Genomic DNA, 22,291 nt, shown 5'->3' on the forward strand with positions numbered 1-22,291 from the left:
AACAGCCCACCACCACATGGCACTTTCTTGGCATTACAACAAAATGACAGCTCTTCCCGCTGATCAAAAACATTGGTTTTTAGATCCACATTACTTGATATTCTTGATGGACTAACTGGGCTGGCTGCTGTTTATGTCAAGTTTGCTGGTGAGCCTGCTATTAAGATGAAAGTAAAAAAAAGTAACACAGCTTGAAGACTTACCTGAGAAATTTACATTCTTGACACCTCAAGAGCATAAGTATAACACTCCTTACAGTTACAGAAAAAATTTAATCAAAGTAGGAATTTCTAAAACCAGTATGTTATTTAAATACATAACATCAGCTGGTTTATGATATAATTATGCCTAAAATGACCAATTTTAAACACAATGCTGTACCACTATGCATTAATACCACTAAGTAGCGAGAGGGTGCTATTAAGAATAAAATTATCTTTGACAAATACGTGACATAAATGTTGACAAAATGTAAATTACTTCTCTATTATACTCTATTACCTATTTGGGTAACACACAACTACCAGCTTTGGACAACTAGTGACATTAAACCACCTATAGCTACCTAAGCTACAGATCAGAAATATTTATTCATTTATATGGTTAATCCAGTCACACATACCATCTAAATGCTTTCCAAGCCATTCACATTCATTCTGCTGTTCAAGTTATTATTTTTACAGTCATTGCTCTACATAAAAAATTACAGGTTAACTAATGGAAGAAAAGTTTCCCGAATCTTGTCACTCACACTCCTATTGTTGAAGTTTCATCCACCAGATGCCTCACATAAAACCACCAAGACTAACAAGCTTTAACATTTTACTAATAGGAAATTACCAAGTTCACTTAATTCACTACCAAAAAAAAACACACCCACAAAATTCACACACAGAAAAAAAACCCATCTCCCTTTAAAGGTAAAATATCTTTTTAAAAGGACACAACTTTTATCAGCCTGGGCACAGTAAAAGCAGAGCAAAACCCCAAACCACCCCTAAACTATTAGAAATTCCATTTTAATCATTCACAAAGTATTAAGAATTTTCACCTGCACATTACATTACCAAGGTAGAAGCAAAAGTGCTACTCTCTGCACTAGATGTTCTGCTGAACATCTGCCACATTAACAAAAACTCCGATTTTTCTCCCCTCTTCAAATCCCTCATTCATCCAGACTTAAGAAACAGATGGCCCAACTCATACCACTGTTGTAGTTCTACATTCTCAAGTGTTGTTTTACTTGATGCCTGAACAAGTTAGATGCACTTTAACACAGAAAATAGGACAGATTCAAGTACTAGGAAAAGTAGATCCTGTTTCACTTGGATCTGATCATATTTCAGTCCAAGGAAGGCAATATATTTATCTTTAATAATATAAAATTATGTTCCACTCTTCAAATCTGAGACAAACTCCTATCAAGTTTCCATTATCTAAATACTTACAGCAAATAAAAAAGCAGAAAAAGCAAAATTGAGTAAGACCAAAATGTTGCAGCATTTACCAGCACTACATACTCTCACATAGAATAATTAAAAGAAAGGGAAAAGATTATTTCAGACATATTCATAGTTTGAACATTATGCCAGTTCCCAAGCACAATGAAAATGTCTGTTATTACAAATAACTGTTCATCTATAGTCCTTCAGCTACTTCTGAAGTTTTCCTGGAATAGTTAAACTGAAATCCATACATAATCTGTTAGCAATTGATTTGTAAGTAATGTGTGTCACTATGCAATTTAGGGTCTGTAGTTTCAGGCAATCACTTGAGTGCTTTCAAAATATATAACTGAATGCCACAGTGACATTTTAAAATGCTGCCTGAATATTTATAATGGGGGTCTAGGTAAAACAAACAAATAGACAAGCAAATGAAAGAATTTAAGCAAATAGAATTACAGCTCAATTGACTGCAAAACTAACAAAAGCGCCTCTGCAATGTAAAATACTGGATTTAAAGAAAACTTGTAATCTGAGCCTGAAAAAGTCATGAGCTGATTTATGCAAGAGTCACCTTTAGGAAGTCCTGTATTCCATTACAGACAGAATATAAATTTTCAGGCTATTGGGAAAAGTTGTTGATTAAAGATGTGTAAGACAGCCCTGTCTAAAACATCGCGTTTTAGTGTCCCAAAAGCACTTGCGGAAACCTTTTTTTAATTTAGGAGGAAGGGCTAGACCATCAGCTAAAAAGCTTGCAGTTAAATAGCTGCAGACACCGAAGAAAGCTAAATTCTCGTAGTAATGCCACGCAAGAAAAACGAGAACTTTATTGACTTAAAACAGGTTTTACTGTGAGTCATAACATAAATTGCCAAGTGAAATACAGACTTTGAAAATATGAATCAATGAAGATTCTTCAAACGCAGTGGTTCTAAATAGCGTTATTATATTATATATTATAAAAAGTACTTGTTCCAGAGGGTTCTGCAGCAGGCTGATGAGCTTCACAGTTAAAACAATTTAACTAAATGTTAAGAGAACATGAATATGCAAATAGCAAGCTGAAAAACAGAACAACAGGCAGCTCACAGGAAGGGTATTTGCAAGCTGCTAAAAGACAGCTGTGTGGCCATGTCTCCAAGAAACAATTGCAGAACCACTGTGCGCAACAGCAAAGATTGCAGTATTATGCTACCGGGTAAGAAAGGAGGATGACGTATTAAGAAAAAGTTAAATTTTAACCTCATACAGTCATTTTCATTAATACCAAGTTTCTTGGAATCAAATTACAAGTTATTAAAATGCAGCACAACTTGCAGCAGAGAGAGTGCTGAGTGCAGGTGGTCTTCACTAGGTCTTCTATTACTGCGTTGATTTTGTCAAGGTGAAGTGGTACCAGGATCTCAAAATGCGTCCTCTAGGATTCAGAACTGTTCAGATATTTCACCTCCTCTGTTCCCACTACCGTTACACAGCAACAGCGTAAGAACACAGAGTATCTAAAAAATCTTAAGTCTCAAGGGTTTTTTTTGTTTGTTTGTTTAAGAACAACTCTCTAGGCTCACAGATCTGAATCTCTCAGAGCTTGTTCTGGAGCTCCCTCTTGAGGTTAAATGCCACAATATATTAAAAATTTGCAAAATCCTCACAAATGATTCTACTCAAAATGAGTTGGGTACATCTTTGCAAAGATAGACTAATGGTTTCCTTACAAACTGTGGTGGACAGAGATCTGAGGAGAGCATTAGATGCTTCTCAGTTACAAGAACAGCAATCTTAGAAACAGGGAGAAGAAAAACACCTTTTAAATACAGGAAGAGCACCACAACAGACAGTAACATCTCTGCTATAAAATCATGAAATGGAACACTACACATCTGTAATAAAAACTAAATGCTTATTATTCATAAAGAAACAGCAATTTCATTTGATTTATGCCAGACTGTTAACATGTCCCATTCTCTCTGGGTGACCTTTTAAGTTACTGTAAATGTCCACACATACCTGATTTTCCCATTTCTCTCCCTGATGGAGTTACCTTATTTCACAGAAAGAGGAATATTAGAATGTAAATCCAATAGCATTACTACATTGTCCTTCTTGTCACAATCTGCTATGCAGGCTGATGCCTTCATTTTTAAAATGTATAGTGTTTGGCAAAGTTTGCAAAACACTTCTCACACTGTTACAGGGACAGTATTTTTCCACAAGCTCTAGAGAGCCCCACATGGAAAGAGCTCTCAAGACAAAAATTCCTGAGATAAAGATATTTCCAAACTCTCATAGAGAAGTTTTTTCCTCTCCAACAATAGCCAGAGATTTAAAATCAGATGACTAAAGACGGCTTTTGAAGTGCACAAGAGCCAAAAGAACAAGTCTTGCCTATGAGAGTCACGTTTTAGCACTGCCAAGCCTCACTCAGCACTTTCCTCCACACTTGAGCAAATAGCCATGCTGGCCAGCTGAACTACCTACAACCACCTCTGCCTCAACACTGCTGAGATCCCCAACTCTGTGGGAATGGATTTCCGTAGGAATGCATAATTGACAAAATGATTTTCTTCTAGTCATAATTTTCCAATGAGGCTCTCAGCACCATCTCTTTTTACCAAAGAAAGATTTGTAACTTTCTTCCAAGTCAAGCTGTGAGGTCTTCCAGAGACCCTCAGGGATCAAAAGCACATACATAGTTTTAAATCTTACTTCCTACAATGAGACCAGTGTCTTAGTAAGCTTTTCTATTTTAGGATAGAACAGATTTCTATTGGAATGTCTCAGAACTCTAACACAGTGTTTATTCAGCTGCCTTTAGTGATTCAAGCAATATAATAAAAGGTTACAGAGATGGTAGTTTCTATCATTGCTGTGTTTGAAACATGTAAGATTATCTGTCATTTCATAAATTCAGCCCTTGATTTGTTGCATCAGTTCTGAAACTGCCTTGCTGTTTGTAGATGCCAAGCAACAGCCTGGTCACCTCCTAAAGCATCACAAATGTTTGGATTAATCCCTTGCCAGATTTTCCCTCCCCTCTATTTCTTGGGGGGGGGGGGGGGGGGGGGAAGCGGGCAACGAAACTAAACACTCCCCTCACCTCTCCAAACTAACTAGAATCAGAACATATTTGATCAATGCAGAGACTTGTATATACTGCACACATTGAAAAACTAGGAAAAAAAAAAAAAAGAAAAAAGATGGCTTAAGTTAAAACTTGGACCTAAAAAGGTTCTTTCCTTTACAGCCAGGAGGCATTTGCCTAAAAGTTTTAGCTCCTGACAACCAAAAGACGCCACAATAAGTTATCAAAACTATCAAAGCTGGTTGGTGATTAGTGAGTAGCACAGAGCAATACGTTATCAAAAGGCACTGGTGCTAGGCTGTAGCTGCAGTAAAATACAAGCTACCCTGAAGAACTTCACAAGAACTTTCAGCATGCAATTCATTATTAATTAGACATCGTTAGTTTTATTTATTTCCTTTCTGTTGAATGCTTTTGCCCTATAGCTTTTAGAATGTCATTGCTTTCCCTCCAACGAAAAACATGTCTGTTAGCGCACATTAGTCCCCAAGCAATTTTGTTAAAGATGCTTTCTTACTTTTCATGGTGCCCTCTTCCTCTTCCTCTTCTGTGTTTATCACCATTGTACCCAGCTGTGATTCCAAGGTGCCATCGTGTTCTATCATAGTGTTGGCGCCACCACTCAGCGTACTGACAGCTCTTATGGTACCAGTTTCATCTCCGCTTGCCCTCACCATGGTACCTGAATCAGTTTCATCTTCTTCCTGTGCAAGAATGCCATGAACACATTTTTACTGATTGTGGAAATCCTAGGAAGAGTAGCTGTATTCAAGGATACCAGCAAGCCTTACAAATTCAAATAGTTTTACAAATATACATGGAGGCTGACAAGATGGAACGCTGCTTTATGTGCTTAGTTCTCTCCCTGTCATCTCCAAACAGGCAATGGAAGGTCTTCACACTTTTCTGCCAGCATGATACGTAAGAGAACAGACATAAAAATCACCAGAAGCTTCTCAACACAAACGAGGTATCATTCCTGATTAGGTAACCTGGCCCTAAGAGCAGATTACAATACTCATTCAGTCATTCGTATTCCTATTAAAATTGTCAGTTACTATAGTTGACCTAAAAACAACACCATTCATTGAAGAATCATTAGAGAGTCATTAGGCAGCAACAGTTCTGAGCTTGTACTGCACAGGTGCGTGACAGATGAAAGCCATTAGCCTACTTTTTGAAGTCTGTCCTTAAGATTTAGGTAGTCTTACTTGCTGCAAACTTCATAAGCACTGAAGCAAAATGAACTGAATTTGCATATCTTTAAAGAGAAATTAAATAAATTAACAAAGTCTAGTCATTTTCTTCAGAATAAAATTGTTTCTCACTCTTCTATAATATTAACACATGATAACCAAACGGAAGTTTGAATTACTGGTGGCAATGCTCAAGAGATTAACAGTCTATATGAACACATAAGCCTCCAAAATATATTCTGGTAGGATAACTTCCTGAAAGACAGTTACGCTTTCCTCAGAAAGTATCTATTATGACTAAGATTTCACAAAAAATGAGGTCAAAATTTCTACAGTCTATTTAGTTTCTTGGAAATATGTGCCTAGCCACCTACCTAGCTACAACAATAACAATCATTTCCTAGGTTTAGAACACAGTTATTAAATTTAGTAAAATGAGTTTCTATGCATCTCACCTTAGAGCTAAATATCAAAAAAGATTAAGTTCTGTTGCAAGTATGAAGTCCCCAGTTCCTTAATCTGTGTGTGAACATAAGCTTATTCATGGGAATTAGTATTAAAGGGAAAAAACAGGTCTGACACATCAAGCTATAATAGTCTATCTCACTGACATTAACAGGAGGAAAGACACCTTTCCACAGTTTGGTGTTCCACGCATTTTCTTTGTTTTGCCAAGAATATCTATATAACTCACTTCCCAACCTCTTAAGCCTCAAAAGCAGTGGTAGGAAGAAAAACTACATAGGATATTAATGGAGAAAATGTATGTTTTATGTGGAGATGAGTGGCTGAGGAAAACATATATATACATATATATAATCTACACATCAGTCAAGGAAGAACTATAGCAGAAACTCCACAGCACTTGGAAAGTGCTTGTAAACACTTTTCTGCTAGTAGTTATGGAATAGAGAAGCTTCAGGAAAGCACACATACTAATGGAGACCACTTAACTCCACTACAGTGACACCACCTCTCCATAATGTGACCACAGATCAGTTAGAAGTGAAGGACAGAAGGTAGGAATAATACTCTCAAAGTCAACATCATGGCAACAATTACTTCCACACTGAATAAATATGCAGTCCTGAACTGGAAAATTAGATGAACAACGCACTCAGCACAGAGCTGTGTTTTACTGTGGAATATGCTATTCAGATCTAACATCTGAAAAGGACTGTGCCATGCAATGTCTTTTATTGCTCATTTTATTTATTCAGGTTGAAACAGACAGAGGCTTTAATTAAACAGCTTTCAGCATGCTTTGCATATTCACATGCTATAACCACTACAACAAAGAGCCCATAACTTAAATTCACAGCAATCCCCTGAACACTTCACATGCCCTCACCTCAGATTTCAGTTGCTTGCTCTTGTGTAGTAGAAAGTTTCTATAAGGGGAGTTCTAAAGCACAATAACAGCAAAACAATACATCATACTTATATAATAGTGTAATACATAAATTGTTTTATACTAGGAGAGTAGTCTAAGACCTGAATCTGCAATGAAAAATTCTCATTACTTTATGAGGAATATAATCCAATTGGGAAAATGAATAAACAGCCATTTTCATACGTAATTATTCAGTTACAGGTCTTTAACTATACTCTGAGCTAAAATAGTAAGCCAGTAAGCCATGCATGCTGTCTCACCTCAATATAAAGATGAAGCAGGGATCAAGCATCAGGTTAAGCAACCACAGAGTAAAAACCTCAAGAGAAGTCAAATCCAAGGGTAATTGAACAAAATATTGCAAAGAACAATGATTAAAAACAAAACAAAAATAAAGCAGCTAAGTCTTATGAACGGAGCAGGAGTCTGGACTTTGTATAGTGGGTGAATTCTGTTTTAGAACAGTATGCAAAAGACAAATTCCCTTCTGTATGTATCTATGTACACACACAAAACTTTCCGTGGCAATTTTGTATTGTTTCTATAAATACTCACTGAATTTTCCTCATCATCTTGATCTAGTTCACGCTGTTGTGCTTCCTGACGTTTTAGCTTGATATCCATTGCTTCATTAATCAAATCTCGCAGAATTGACACCCCTTTGGCACTTTTCACAAATGGATGCTGAGAAGTATAGTAAAAATAAATAAGCACTGCATCTGAACCAAGATATAACAGTAGAACATTTTTATTATGGCCTACCACCAATCAAAATTAAGGTTTAACTCAACACCAAATACATTATTAAAATAATGGAAATTCAACCCTCTCCTATAGTACTGGAGATAGCCCCCTTCCTCAACAAGCTCATACTTCAAAGGCATTACTGCTGTAAGACTCTGGGGTCACTCCCCTCCCATAAACCTTTTCTTAACAGTTTAGCTGTATAGAATCAGTTACACAGACTATCACCACACCTACATCCCTCTAATCAATATTTTGTTTCTCTTTCTTGTGTTTTAGGAGACAGTCTCCTGAGAACGTAACATGTTGTCTGGGACAACAATGGAAAGCGAATAAAAAAAGCCACAATTTTTTTAATAATAATAATAATAATCTGAGAAAAGGCATGTTGTCCTCTGCACTTTGATAAAATTCTACTCTTAAATTTCTGTGGGTGATACTACTACATGTAAAAATCAGAGGTAAATTAAGGAGTTGTTTGTGGTGTAACAATAATACAAAGATGCTCCTTGCTAAATTATGTCTTATAGCTCAAGCAGGCACAGCTTATGTTGGGATAGAGGCAGTGCTTCCCATTTCTGCCTTTCGCTCAACTCAGAAATGTCTTCTCTCACTATAGACAGTGCTGATTTTCATTAGTACACCAAGGAATAACTTCAACCTGCTTCAAGAACTGCAGGAGTAGAAACTTCCAAATGAGGATCAGCTGGGAGAATGGAATCCTATAGTCACTACAAGATGTTCTGTGCCGACTCAAGACTAACATAAAGCATTCGCACACTTCTTTCAAAAAGAAAAGAGCTGATGAAAATTTTAAGGTATAAAGAAAAAATCCACAGAAGACAGACATAGGAAGCTGGAGTCATGCCTTGTTCATAGGGAAGAACTGAAAAACTGAAGTTGAATGCAAGGTTTTTAAATGAGGTATTTAAAAGTAAGATCTGTAGTCAACAGGAGCAGCAAGATGTGAAACCAACAGTATCTATGCAGCACTGCCTCACTTTGAGCCCGTAAGAAGCCCTCCCTTGACTTCATAGTCTTGTAACTAAGGACAGACCTGCAGAAGCTGTGTGGCAGTGGCACGTTGCTCAGGGCTCTTCACAAGACACTGTTTTACAAAGTCCGTGAAACTGTCCGACCAGAGTTCTGGTTTCCGAAATGTTGGTGGCGGATTGGTGGGAATCATGAAAATTGCCTGAAAAACAGAACATTTAAGGTTTCCAAATAAGGTTTAAAACCACCTAATAATAAAACATAAATGTGCATGAATAGATACAAGTACTAAACAGCAATAATATTTCAAGATAGCTGCTTCTTAAAAGTTTTTTTTTTTTTTTTAATATAATTTGCTCAGAAGGATCAAGTAGCAAGAAATCAAGACTTTTCCTGCTAGGTGCTTAAGCTTCTTTCCAAGTCATTATATGCTTCAGGAGGAATGAATTTGCTATTCTTAAGCTTTAAAATTTGGGTTTGCATTAAAAAAAAAAAAAAGCACTTTAGAAAATATACAGATGAAAACGTGTCTTCAAGTCTAACACTGAGAGCTTCAGCTATGTCTCCACAGAGGAGGACCACAATGCAGATCCTCTTTTTTCCTCATTTGGTCAACAGTACAAAGAACTGATGGACAAGAAATCATTTTCTCTAAATTAAAAGCAAGATGGTATTATGTCAACATATAATGCAGTCAGTTATAATAGCAAATCACTTCGAGCCAGCAACATATTTTAGAAGGCCACAGTTCTCACCCTCATGGGATGAATATCAGCATAGGGTGGTTTGCCTTCAGCCATTTCTATTGCAGTGATTCCCAGAGACCAGATGTCTGCAACACAGTTATATCCAATTTCCTGAATCACTTCTGGAGCCATCCAAAATGGGGTCCCTATAACGGTGTTCCGTTTTGCCATGGTATCCTAAAAAGAAGAGTAGCATAAAGATCCACACAACAGCAATTTTCTGTCAGCTATTTTTCTGCGGCTCTAATCTGTTGCTGTTACAGCATCTCATTACATTGATGTAAAATGCTAAAGAGAAACTGTTCTGAATTGTTCAAAGTCACTAGAAGCATAATGAGGTTAACTTTAAGGTCAACCTTAAATGTAGGTTAAAAACAGAAACTGAAACATACACAACCAAAAATCATATTTTTACTCACAGTAAGCTGTCCTGCCACTCCAAAATCTGCAAGTTTAGCATGTCCTTCTGTATTTAGTAATATATTTCCAGCTTTGATGTCCCTGTGTATTTTCCTCATAAAATGCAGGTACTCTAGTCCTTTGAGTGTTGATTGCACTATTGTAGCAATTTCCTCTTCTGTGAGCTAAAGAAAAGAGTTACAGCCAACCTATCAGTTGCTGAGATCTAACACTATCATGTAATAGTCTGTGCGTGTCTGAGATTCACTAATTACCATTTAATTACCTTCACTAAAGGTTGTCACACTGACTGATGGAAAATTAAATGTATTTTCAGTTAACAACTTAAAGCATTATGTAGCAGAACTAGACTTCAGCCAGCTTATACATACAGGCACACTGTATTTCACATGCCATAACCCTTTCACAGCTAGCTATTCTTGTTCTGCAGTAGTCAGCATAAGGCAAGGTAGAACCTGCTATTCAGAATCAAACTAGGTTTTCCAGAAAGCTAACAAATCATCTTATCCCAAATCAGCTCAACTGATTAAATCAATGAAATTTTGTTATTTAGATTACATAACTGTCTTCCTCATTTTTAGGGGAACAAAGGACTTGAGATGTTGCAGCCAATGCTAGCATTAGACAATGAATACCTCAAGAATTACGCTCGTAGATCAACACACAATCTACTCAATTTCCTTGAGCTGTCACACACCCATATTTCCCATTTAAAGCATTCAAAGGAAGGAGGACGTACAGTTTTATTTCGTAATCGAATAATATCAGACACTGATCCAGCGCCGCAGTATTCCATGACTATCCACAGGTCTGTGTTCTTAAAATAGCTGCCATAATATTTGACCACGTGAGGACTATGAAACACAAAAAAAAAAAAAAAAAAAAAAGAGAGGAAAGCAAAGGGTCAAATATCACTGACCAACATCATTGAATAAGCAAAAGCAAAGTCCCAAAACAGATTTTAGAAATTCATAATGACACTGAAACCCTGACCAAAAGTGTTCCAAGACAGTCTGAACTTGCACAGGGCTACAGTACTCCTGCCAAGCCTCTTCCCAGCAGTGGTGGTCATGTGACCTGCCCATAAGCCAGTTCAGGGAACAAAACCATCTAAAAATTAAGTCCTGCAAAAATAAGGAGTACTTAGACATTATCTTGTTTAGCTCCCTGAACTGGATGCCAACAGGGTCAGTGCTGTGGCAAGCAGAAGCCACATCAGGCCCTGGTAAAGCTTTTGCAACTAAATTAAAACATTATAATGTAAAAAAATTGCTGGAAAATAGCTACTGCATCCATTAAGAGGAATCTTCCCCCGTTACCACATGCACATCCTTGTTTCTAAAATTTATAAAAGCAGCATGAGGAGGAAGAAGAATCCAGTACAACCTAATGGAAGACTGTTTCACAGTCAGCTATCTGCTTGCCCAAAAAGCAGACAGACTAATAAAGGTTACCATAATTAGAATAGCCACCTTTGGAAAAGGCAGAGCAAAAAGGTAATGGAAAGAATCTTTCTGATTTTGTTAGAACAAACCTAAATAGCAGAAGTACACTTAGAAAATACTCAGTGGAGATTATCTTAAGGAAAACATAAGACTAGCAAAAAAAAAAAAAAAAAAGTTACACCATATTGTATCCCTTAATACCTGCACAGAAAACATGATTCTCCAGTGATTCACTCCCTCTGCTGTTCACAACTGTAAATAAATCATTTTAGGCTTTATAATGTTAATTTTAAAATTCTCTTAAGCAGAAATCTATTAATGTTTTCTAAACTAGCCAGGAGATTTTTCTTGAGCAAATTCTTGAAAAGTTGCATTTTGTTAGCCATTAACAAATCATTTTTATTTAAAAATAGCTTTAACAGGAAATCTCCTGCATCCACAATCTCTTCACTAGTTAGGTCAGCATAACATCTTTTCCCGTAAGAAACATGCAAAGAAAACTACATGAGAACCCAAAGAGCCAACCATCAGCCCGCAGAGCTGCAGGCAAGTTATTCTGACCATGATCGGAGCAGCATACACCTTGCAATGCACTGTAACCTGCGCAGGCAGACAAGGGCTCTGCAAAGGACGCTTCTGCCACCCAAACAGATGACAGAGTGTAGCCTATGCACATGCAAGAATAGTCATGCATTAGTGGCTCTCATCTGTGTGCCCCTTAAAAAAATAAAATCTCTCCTAACTGTTTTCTAAGTTCATATTGAAGCTTTTTTTAATTCACTGCCTGCTTTGGACATGGGAAATGCTGTTCTAACACACAATCAAGTTACCAATGTTCAACAAGTTACCATGCATCAGGAGAACAGCAATAACTGCTCACAGGCTTAGCTCTTTGCTAGCAGCAAGTGCAAGGTTATTTAATGCTCTATTGTTGCAAGCTAAATTTCTGTTGTCTTACCTTTGCTTGGATTAAGACTACCCAAATGGTCAGTTAACATGACTCAGTTGATACGAGGTAACTTGATCATACAAGTCCAGCCTTTTAAAAAACATTTAAGGCAACATCATGGCTTTTATGTGATTAAATGCTAGATCACATGCAATACTTTTCATTACATATTGAAGAGGAATTTCAAAGCATACATTTACCTGTCACATTGCTGCATTATGGATATTTCCTTTATTATCTCCTGCAAGTCAGATTCCACAGGAACTTGTTTAATTGCAACAACTTGACCCGTTTCTTTATGAATAGCTTTAAACACACTGCCATAGGAACTATGAAACAAAATAGTAAATAAAAATTGAATAGAAGGATAATATTTAAAAATTCAAATGTTGTGGCTTTACATTCTACAAATGCAGATGTTAAGGGAAAAAAGTTAAATTACTCTTCTGCAAAAAATATTTTGTAATTTCCTTTTAATAACCATTCCACTAGTTTGGAATTACTATAATAATTTAAGTAACAGCACACTGAGATAGTCACAAAGGAGCCAAACATCATTACACTGCCCATAGCTTTGGGATGGCTTTTTGCACAACAGATCTATCAAATATATTCTCCCTTCTTCCGATATATGGTGCTCGCCAAGCAACAGTAAGAACTACTGCGCTGCTCAGAGAGGTTGACTCCTTCTTGTCAGCTGTGATCTGTACTATTTCCAGCCTCTTTACTTACAGCAGCCAGCAAGATTTCTCACTTAGTTTTTCAAACAAAACACTTAAGTCGTCAAATCTCTCATTGCCTGAGCGGTCCCAGGCTGCTCCGCATTAGCTAGTGGCACAAGGAAATGTAACGTTCAATTCCACCACGTAGATCTTCTAGAAGAGTTAGCAGTCGTCTACAAGACCTCTGGACTTTCCATACAGCCCTGTCAACTGCAGTGTGCCATTCTTCAATAATGCTTTGGGTTCCTACTGCTGGATCATAAGCCACTGTTTGGATTAAGACATTTCACTCTTAGAAAACAAATGTTTTATTACCTATCAAGTACAGCCACTATGCTAACGCATACCTTTGTAGTAGTAAGATCATAACAGAAGTGAAAAAAATCAGACACCATCAAAACAGTCTTTAAGAGTGAGCACATACCCTTCTCCAAGCTTCTCCAATACATCAAATACTTCTTCAGGTTGTTTGGTCAAACTGTCTTCATCTAGCTTCTTTAGCTGCCTGCATATGTAAGAAAACAGAAATTACAATGTTTAATTTCATGGCAATTTGGACTCCGATGAAACAAAAGAATAAAAAAAAAACTCACTTAAGTAAGGTTTTTTCACCTAATCAGAAGACTGAATAATATTACTATCTAACAGCAAAAGAGGACTGCAAATATAGACAACAAAGGTTAATCAGGCACACAAATCTATAGTTCCTCTTGGTAGAAAGAAAGAGTCAGTTTTTTAAGATATTAGAATATACATCAGGACCTATACATTGGTGGTCAAACCCCAAAGCAGCGTTTCCATATCTTTCAGTTATAGAATATGCCTGCTACGGCTCAAAATCTTGTATGGCAGTATATGTACTAAGCTCATGCAAAGGGGACACGTGATCTTCCCTGATGTCTTGCAGGGAGGTCCCTCCTTTGTATGCAAGGGATACATTTGTTGGGAGGAAAAAGGCAATACTAGTTTTACATGTACATTTTTAACATCAGAGATTCAGATATTGGCTGTGTGGGCCAGGACATATACTAGGAAAAGAATATCAGTGAGAAGAGGGAAAGGAAAACGGCAGTTGACTCTCTTAGCATCTTTATGCTGCTCATTCCATCCCTCTTTGTAGGTTCATTGCTAAAAAGAGTTAGCTGAAATACTGTCTAGGGAGAAAAAAAATAAAAAACAACATGCACTTGTACGAATCTACACACTGTGATCCTTCACTTAACACACCTCACACACTTTTCAGAGAAATTCCATATACAAAGCAACAGGAATACCATTTTTTTTCCCAGTTCATTTATACTATACTTTACAACTGCTAACTATATTAAAAAAGAGAAAGGCAAGAAGGGGAACAAAAGGTTCCCCAAACTAACCATTTTGCTAACTATCCAATAGTCCACAAACAAGCGGTATATCACTTTTACATGAATGAAAAAGAAAAAAGCCCGCAAAAGAAAACCTCAAACCAGCTGCTCACATATGTTCACAGAAGACAAACTAAGATACATTTCACAGACGCTTTTAGCCTTACATTCAAGCAACATCAATTCATGGTTTCCTGCCACTGCAAAGAATTAATGAAAGCTACTGTTAAATATCACAATCTCAAACACTGACATCATAGTTCTATTTCTTCAAAACTAGATTGAGAAACCACTCGCTGATCCCTGGCTATTATGTTTATGCACAAAAGCTACAGGAGGAGCAGTATGTGCAGAGGGTACATACAATGGCTTCCTGAAGTGAAGGAAACATTATAAAGAAGCAGACTCAGGAAGTGGTGAAATACTGAAAGCAGTCACTAGCTTCTCTGCACAGATAAGCATTAACCAACAGAAAGTTACTTGTCCTTATCAAAACAAGGAGGGGGCAGGGGGTGGGAAGAGGAGAAAAGGGAAAAAGTACATATATATGTAAAGAAGCCACCACAGGAGCCGCCATTTCCAAAGAGACCAAGAAGTGGTGATGCAATAGGCAAATATTTTGTGCGGTGGTTAAAATGAGGTGTGAACCATCAATAAATAAATAAATAAATAAAGTAGGCAACGTGCTAATGGTGTAACGCAGACCGCAGTTTCCATATAGCCAAACGCGCCGGCCGGACCCGAAGCGCCGATCTGCTCCCAGCCGCACCGGGATACCTGCCGCTGCCGCTGCCGCAGCCCAGGAGCGCGACTGCCCGGCGCCTCCCCGCTCCGCGGGCGCCCCCAGCGCCGGCCAAGACGCTCTCTGCCTTTACCGCGCGCTCATACGCGCGGGCGCAGCAACAGCTCGCACCCAAGCGCGCCCAAACCGCTACTCGGGCCTCGCCTGGGGGCCGCGGCCGCCTCGGGCCCGTCACGGGCGAGGGCCCGTCACGGGCGAGGGCCCGTGGCGGCACAGGGCGGCGGAGCCCCCCGGCCGCGCCGCGCCGCGCCGGGGCAGGGAGCGGGAGCAGGGCGGCGCCGGCAGCCCGCCGCCGCCGCGGGGCACCTACCGGCGCGGGTGGCGCAGCTGCACCGCCTCCATGGCGCGGCGGGCCGGCGGCGCGGACGCTCAGCGCTCCATGGCGGGCAGCCCGCGCCGCTTCCGCCCGCGCCGCGCCGCTTCCGCCCGCCGCCGGAAGCGCCCCGCGGCCCCGCCCCTGCCGGCGCGCGGCGGCGGGCGCGGGCGGCGCCATGGAAGCGGCGCCCGGCGTGAGCGCGCTGCGCCGCGCCGGCAACGAGGAGTTCCGCCGCGGGCAGTACGGGCCGGCCGCCGCGCTCTACGGCCGCGCGCTGGCGCTGCTGGAGGCCGCAGGTACCGCGCGGGCCGCGCCGCGCCGGGCCGGGCCGCGCCGCGCCGGGGGCGGGGGGGCTGCGCCGCAGCCCCTGCCGCTCGTGTCGCTCCGCAGGGGAGGCCGCCGCCGCGGAGAGGAGCGTGCTGCTCTCCAACCGCGCCGCCTGCCACCTCAAGGACGGCGCCTGCGGGCTCTGCGTGAGCGACTGCTCCCGGTACGCGGCGGCGGCCGCGGGGAGCCCCCGGAGGGGGGGGGGCGCGGTGGGGAGGCCCTGTGGGGCCCTGAGGGGAGGGATTGGGGGTCTCTAAGGGGAGGGTGTTGAGGCTGGGGGGTGGGAAGACCCTAGGGGGGCTCGGAGTGGAGGGCAGGGAGGCTGGGAGGGTTGAGGTCCTGGGGGCTCTGAGGGGAGGGCGCGGAGGCCGGGGGGGTGAGGCCTTGGGGGAGGGGGCCCTGAGGAGAGGGCAGGGAGACTGGGGAGGCCCTGAGGGGAGGGCGGGGAGGCGGGGGGTGTTGGGGGGGCTCTGAGGAGAGGATGGGGAGGCTGGGGGGCAGGGAGGTCTTGGGGGGCTCTGAGGGTAGGACAGGGAGGCTGCAGGGTGTTGGGGGGGTCTGAGGACAGGGTGGGGGGGGCTTTGAGGGGAGGGTGGGGGGACGAGGAAGTCTTGGGGTGCTCTGAAGGGAGAGCGGGGAGGTCTTGGGGGGCTCCGAGGGCAGGGCGGGGAGGTCTTGGGGGGCTCCAAAGGGAAGGTAGGGAGGCTGGGGAGGTGGTTGAGGAGGCCGTGGAGGGGACTCTGAGGGGAGGGTGGGGAGACTCGGGGATGAGTAAGGCCTAGAGGAGCACTGCAGGGAGGCTGGGGGTCAGCATGGCCGCTGGGGGGGGGCAGCTGTGCTGCCCAGGGCCTGACGCTGTTCTCCCTCCTCACTGCCCACACCGGGTAAGGCCAGTGGCAAGGGCTGGGAGGAGCAGGTGGCCGGGCAGGGCTGCCGCATCTGCCCTCCCCTCGCTCACCCCCTGGAGGTAGCAGTGGCCGTGCAGCCCTGTCCCAGCTCTGTTGATCAGAGTAGTCCTCGGGCCTTGACCCTTGAGTAAGAAAGGATAGGACCCCTTGAGGGTGCCGGCAGTCCCTCTTCTTATGCATTGCTTCAGTATTCATTAGTTTCTCTCTGTTATTATCCTACTGTCATGAGATAGCAGAGGCTGATGGTGTCCCCAGGAGTTCTGCTGTAAATCTGGAATGACTTTGTGCATGCAGCTGAGCGCTAAACCTGGCTTGAAGTTTCACAGGAGGTTGCACTAGGCAGCTCAGGTTACCTGTTGTTTCCAATGACTCTTTCCAAAACAGATCTATAACAAGGCACTCACGTTAGAAAATGGCACTGTATAATTAACTATATGATTTGCTCTTCAGAGAATACCAGGTCTGAGATGGGTTATGAGGACAGCAGATCTTGGAACAGCTTATGCTGCTTGTAACTATAACCTTGTGCTGAAAACAGGAACTGGATATGACTACCCTTTAGGATAAATGCCAGTATTTGCTAGTGATGAAGATGTGATGGTTGACTTAAGATTTTAACAGCTCTCTGTAGTTAATATGATGGAGATTCTGGTGCAGCCCTACCAAGATTGCATTTCAAAAAAGTCTACAGAGAATTTTGAAGTGTAGCATTTGTGAAGCTCTTCAGAACAATGATTTTACCGGAGACCTGTAAGTCTTTGTTCCTCAGAATGCATACATACATTTGTAATGAGCAACTCCTAACAGTGTGAACAACCTGTTCCTACAGAGGAGTAGCTGTTAGCTGGTTTGGAGTAGAATAAATACCGTTCGTCTTTGGTATGCAGGTTAAGTTTTTAAGAATAGTCCCCAAAACAGTCTTTCATTTATGGTTGCTATGCAGGAGGAGAGAATTTGGTTGTTTTCCTCCTTGTCACCAGTAATTACGTTAATGTTGGAAATGAGACAGGAAGGAAGAAGTTCACTGTTTCAGGATCAATTCCTACAATACAGTGTCATTTGAAATGAAAATAAAGATTCTGACCTTACCATTCTGTACTTTCAAGGCTGGACTTGTTGAAATGTGGTTCACAAGGCAAGGAGGTCTGTGGTTCCCATGTGGGGAAACCTGCCTTTCCAAAGCTGCCTCTGGTGAATGCAGTTTGGGTGACTCATAGGCCTGTGTTGCTTTCTCCCTTCTGGCACAGTGCACTTGAACTGGTCCCTTTTGGAATCAAACCCCTCCTCAGGCGGGCAGCAGCCTATGAGGCTCTGGAGAGGTACCAGCTGGCCTATGTGGACTACAAGACTGTGCTACAGATCGACTGCACCATACAGTCTGCACATGATGGTGTCAACAGGTAATGCCGAATGCTATAGTGCTCACCCTGGAAGGAGGCCTTGAGAATACAGCAGTGCAGTTAGCTGCTTCTGGGTTTCCCTGTTCTGTAGTGATGTCAGGAGCAAGCTGAGTCCTGAGCACACTAATAAAGTAACTGAAGGCTTTAATGCTTTGTGCAAAGTTCAGGCTTGGTCACGCTTCCTACATGTGGTGATACATGCTAACATCTTTATTGTACTTAAGTCTTTTCAAGCTCCTGGTCCATTGTTTAGGGTTGGAAATGAATTCCCTGCAACTGTTTTTGCTTTGCCTAATGCCTATTTAAACTGAACTACAAGCACCAGTATCCTATCCATCAGGCTTTCCTATGCAGGCAAGGCTGATGGGCTGCCAAGCCCATTTTTTTTCCTGGGGCTGTTTCACTCTTATTTGCCAGTCTGAGAAACGAGACAAGTGTCTCTTCTGTTCAGCTGAGCCCTGACCATCCCAGCCTTCATCCTACAATGAAGGCTATTAGTATCTCATTGACAGAAGATTAGTTTAGATGCATGCAAAGAGATTAGTAGAAAGGTGCTGTCCTCAACACATGAGGCAGGTTAAAAAGCTGAGCTCCCCACTGGCTGCTGAACGGCTCGTTCTGCCAACGGACACAATAATTGCCTAGCTGTCTTTTCCAGAATGACCAAAGCCCTGCTGGAGAAGGATGGTGTGAACTGGCGTGAGAAGCTCCCTCCAATCCCCACAGTCCCCATTTCCGCCCAGACGAGATGGAGCGTTCCTTCTGTAGGAGGTCCAGCCAGTCCTTGTGAAACTGCACCTCTGGGAAAACCAGGTGAGAGCACATCACTTGGACTGTGCACATAGCTCTGAAGCACACAGAGAGGTGATGAAGAACAAGATTGCTGCTGTACCTGCTTGGCATGACTACAGCTGTGGCTGAGGCCTGAAGAAACCTGGACTTCGTTCTTGGTTCTGCCACAGCCTTTTTCGTTGATTCTGGATCTTCTGATATCTTTGTATCTCAGCTCTGGTACAGGGATATTTGCTTTCTGAGAAGCTGCTCGGCTCATATCAGTTTTATGATTCTTTCATACTGTTTCCAGACCACACTGCTGCTGGCACTGAAAGAGCTCAAACGCTGAGGGAAGAAGGAAATGTACTTGTGAAGAAAGGAAACCATAAAAAAGCAATTGAGAAGTACAGCGAGAGTTTAAAGCTCAAACAGGAATGTGCAACATATACCAACAGGTACTATGTAGCCCTTTATAAAAGCCATTGTAGCATTCCTGACATGCTGTCTGATGTCTGCTCTAGACAAATGAATAAGAAAAATGCATGTTCCCTCAAGTGCAGTCTTCGCTTTAGTTCATATCAATGTTCCTCTTTGAACAGATGCCATAAAAATCCTGGGAGACACTCAGCTTAGTGTTGCTAAGGTTCCCCCCCCCCTCCTTTTAATGCATATCTGCCAGGACTTTGTTAATTTGAGTAGTGTCTGTGCCCCTCAAATCGCAAGTTGTGCAGTGCTATGCTCAAAGACTCAAAGTACTTCTGGCATACTTAAGGCAATTGCCTTAAGCAGAGCATATTCTGGATTAGTATAACCAGAAAATTGCATCCTTCAAGTGCAGACTGTCAGTCACTGAAGTATTTTTGAAGTATTTTTTGCAGACTGAAAAAACTTTTCCCCCCTTTTAAATGAAAACCGTGTTGAACTTAAGAAGCAAGATTCCTGTAGTATGTCATTTCCAGGATAAAGAATATTTTTGAGTCCAGCTTTGTGCTGTGCCAGGAGTTAGATAAGAACTACTATATGTTTTGCAGCAGTAGATGCTGCTTTTAACACTTAAAAAAAAAAAAAAAAGTAGCTCTTGTACTGACTGGGATTATACATAAGTCCTTCTTAAGATGAGTCTGGAACACTGTAGTCAAAGCAGGGATTATTATAGGCTGCTACTGTGAGCCAAAAGTTTTTAACCAGGTATCTGAATTGCAGAGCTCTGTGTTACCTGACTCTGAAGCAATACAAGGAAGCAGTACAGGACTGCACAGAAGCCCTGAGGTTAGAGCCTAATAATGTTAAGGCGTTCTACAGACGTGCTCAAGCCCTTAAAGAACTGAAGGTAAGTCAGGAGTTTGGGACAAGTTTTAAGATGGGAATAGGAACCTGTTCATACATGGTTAAAAATAATGTCTTACCCATAGGCTTAGCCAGAGATGCCCTTTAGGACTTGTCTCTCTGCCAGACAGTATTTGCCATGAGGTAGCTGAGGGCTGAGTGTAGTGAGAGGATCACATCAGTACTTGCTGTTTGGGTCTCCCGAGTTTCTCAGCATCAGGTCCTGTTTCTTGAAATGGCTGGAAGCAGCTAGGTTTTCTGTAAAGCTTTATCTTGTAAAGTCTGGTAAGGAGTTCTTTTGGTAGTATTAGGAGACTGATTGCATTAGTGTTGCCCTCAAAACTTGCTTCTGAGGGATGAAATTGCCTTCTCAGCCCTAATTTAAGCATGTTTTAGAACAGCTACATTGATGCTTGTGCTTAAGCAAATTATGCAGGGAGTCACAAGCCCAACTGTGTTACAGATACTAGTTCTGCAGCAGCAGCCTTACACTAAATCTTCAAGATGCTAACACATTACAAATTACTCTGCTTTTAGGATTACAAGTCAAGTATTGCTGATATCAACAGCTTGCTGAAAACTGAACCAAAGAACACAGCTGCACTGAGGCTACTACAAGAATTGAGCAGAGCTTAGAGCAACCAAACAACAAGAAAAGCTTTGTTTTCTCCTGCAAACTAAGAGTTTTCCCCTCTGATACTGTTATAGGGACCAATCTTGATGCAGGATCAGTACTGAAATCTGTCCTCCACTGCTGCTGAGATGTAACAGGTTCTGTGTCAGCATGATGAATGTCAAGATGCACAGTCTGTATCACACTTGATTATTCCCTCCAAGATTATTCAGACTTTTAATGCCCTCTCTGAGAGGCATTAGAAGGTTAACTTACCTAGCTGAAGGGATTTCCCCCTGAAGTCAACTTGCCTGTAAAGACTGGCTTCAGAGACTGTTCCCATATTGGCTGGGATGCGTGTCTTGAAGAGCTACAAGCAGAGTTTTGTTAGTCCTTATTCAGGTGACAGAAGGAAGCAAGAGCTATAGTTTTCCTGAGTTTTTACTGCTTTCTATTACTTAAATAAGGTAGCTGAAGAACTGCTGCAGGAACACCAATTGTAGTTGCCATAGCACTATGCACCATTCTTAATACAGATTCCAGGCTACTTGCACAATACCTAGCATGTTCCTTCTCCAGTTGGTGCCTACAGGCCCTTACCTGAGCTTCTGCGACTTAGTGTGACTGGGCAGAAGTTTGCAGTAGCAGCTTTCCTTTATTTTTAATTATCCTACACACTTCAAAAAAAAAAAAAAAAAAAAAAAGAGTTAAACCAGCCTTGTTACACTGTGCACTATTTCTTTCAAATTCTAGCTGCTTTGGAGTTTTACAGCATTTTTGAAACTTGAGCTTGTCTGTGCCTTTTGGATCAGTTGCTACTGAAGGTGTTAAAAAGAGGAGGGAATGCAGTAATATCTCACCTAAGGCCTGGCTTATTACTTTCATGCATGTTTATACTGTTTGAGTTGTTTTTCCTTATACGGTATTGATGGCACTGATTTAAAATGGTAGATTAAGAGATATTTAGAGGTATTTTAAGTACTGTTAAAACCAGTTTACATTAAAGTCATGTTTATTTTCACTCTACAGCTGTATTTTGTACTTGATGGAATGCTTCATATTGTGCCCCCTTTCCCACTTTGTCAAAGGCATTTGTAAGCACTGCTATACAGCTCCTCTCTTTGAAAGCCAGTTGTCAGGCAGTGACAACAGGATCTCCAATCATCTCTGTCTTGCACACTGTGCATAGATATAGTCAGCTGCAGGCCTGTTAGAAGGATAGCTCTTATCAGGACTGGCAGCTGCACTTCATGATGACATCTTTTCCTCCTTTAAGCAGAGCAATGTTTTTTTTTCTGTCTCATCTCTAAACCTTTCCCCAGGAAG

The 22,291-nt window shown here is 41.5% G+C and overlaps 2 protein-coding genes across 3 annotated transcripts in view; one reads left to right on the forward strand and one right to left on the reverse strand.

The window, feature by feature from the left end:
* The window catches only part of STK4 (serine/threonine kinase 4), a 46,362-nt gene extending 30,663 nt beyond the window's left edge, over positions 1-15,699 (reverse strand). For both annotated transcript variants that reach the window (XM_062589161.1, XM_062589162.1), the window contains exons 1-9: positions 15,612-15,699; positions 13,560-13,640; positions 12,614-12,742; positions 10,759-10,873; positions 10,019-10,183; positions 9,609-9,776; positions 8,918-9,055; positions 7,672-7,800; positions 5,045-5,231 (exon numbers count right to left, since the gene is read on the reverse strand). In XM_062589161.1, the coding sequence (XP_062445145.1) occupies positions 5,045-5,231; positions 7,672-7,800; positions 8,918-9,055; positions 9,609-9,776; positions 10,019-10,183; positions 10,759-10,873; positions 12,614-12,742; positions 13,560-13,640; positions 15,612-15,643 (1,144 nt within the window). In that variant the 5' untranslated portion in view covers positions 15,644-15,699. The remainder of the gene's footprint in view (positions 1-5,044; positions 5,232-7,671; positions 7,801-8,917; positions 9,056-9,608; positions 9,777-10,018; positions 10,184-10,758; positions 10,874-12,613; positions 12,743-13,559; positions 13,641-15,611) is intronic.
* Positions 15,700-15,790: 91 nt separating this feature from the next.
* TOMM34 (translocase of outer mitochondrial membrane 34) lies at positions 15,791-21,991 on the forward strand. The gene is made up of 7 exons (XM_062589165.1): positions 15,791-15,913; positions 16,008-16,107; positions 18,100-18,252; positions 18,911-19,065; positions 19,337-19,481; positions 20,230-20,356; positions 20,890-21,991. The coding sequence occupies exons 1-7, from the start codon at positions 15,793-15,795 to the stop codon at positions 20,986-20,988; spliced, it is 900 nt and encodes a 299-aa protein (XP_062445149.1). The 5' UTR covers positions 15,791-15,792; the 3' UTR covers positions 20,989-21,991.
* Positions 21,992-22,291: the final 300 nt, after the last annotated feature.

Source organism: Rhea pennata, chromosome 16 (assembly GCF_028389875.1).
Source record: "Rhea pennata isolate bPtePen1 chromosome 16, bPtePen1.pri, whole genome shotgun sequence".
Taxonomy (NCBI): Eukaryota; Metazoa; Chordata; class Aves; order Rheiformes; family Rheidae; genus Rhea; species Rhea pennata.

Excerpts from the sequence above, each read along its gene's own strand:
- TOMM34 (XM_062589165.1), top strand. The coding sequence starts at position 15,793 with ATGGAAGCGGCGCCCGGCGTGAGCGCGCTGCGCCGCGCCGGCAACGAG. Across the intron at positions 18,253-18,910 it reads GCACATGATGGTGTCAACAG|AATGACCAAAGCCCTGCTGG; the intron begins GTAATGCCGAAT and ends TGTCTTTTCCAG. Across the intron at positions 20,357-20,889 it reads AAGCCCTTAAAGAACTGAAG|GATTACAAGTCAAGTATTGC; the intron begins GTAAGTCAGGAG and ends CTCTGCTTTTAG.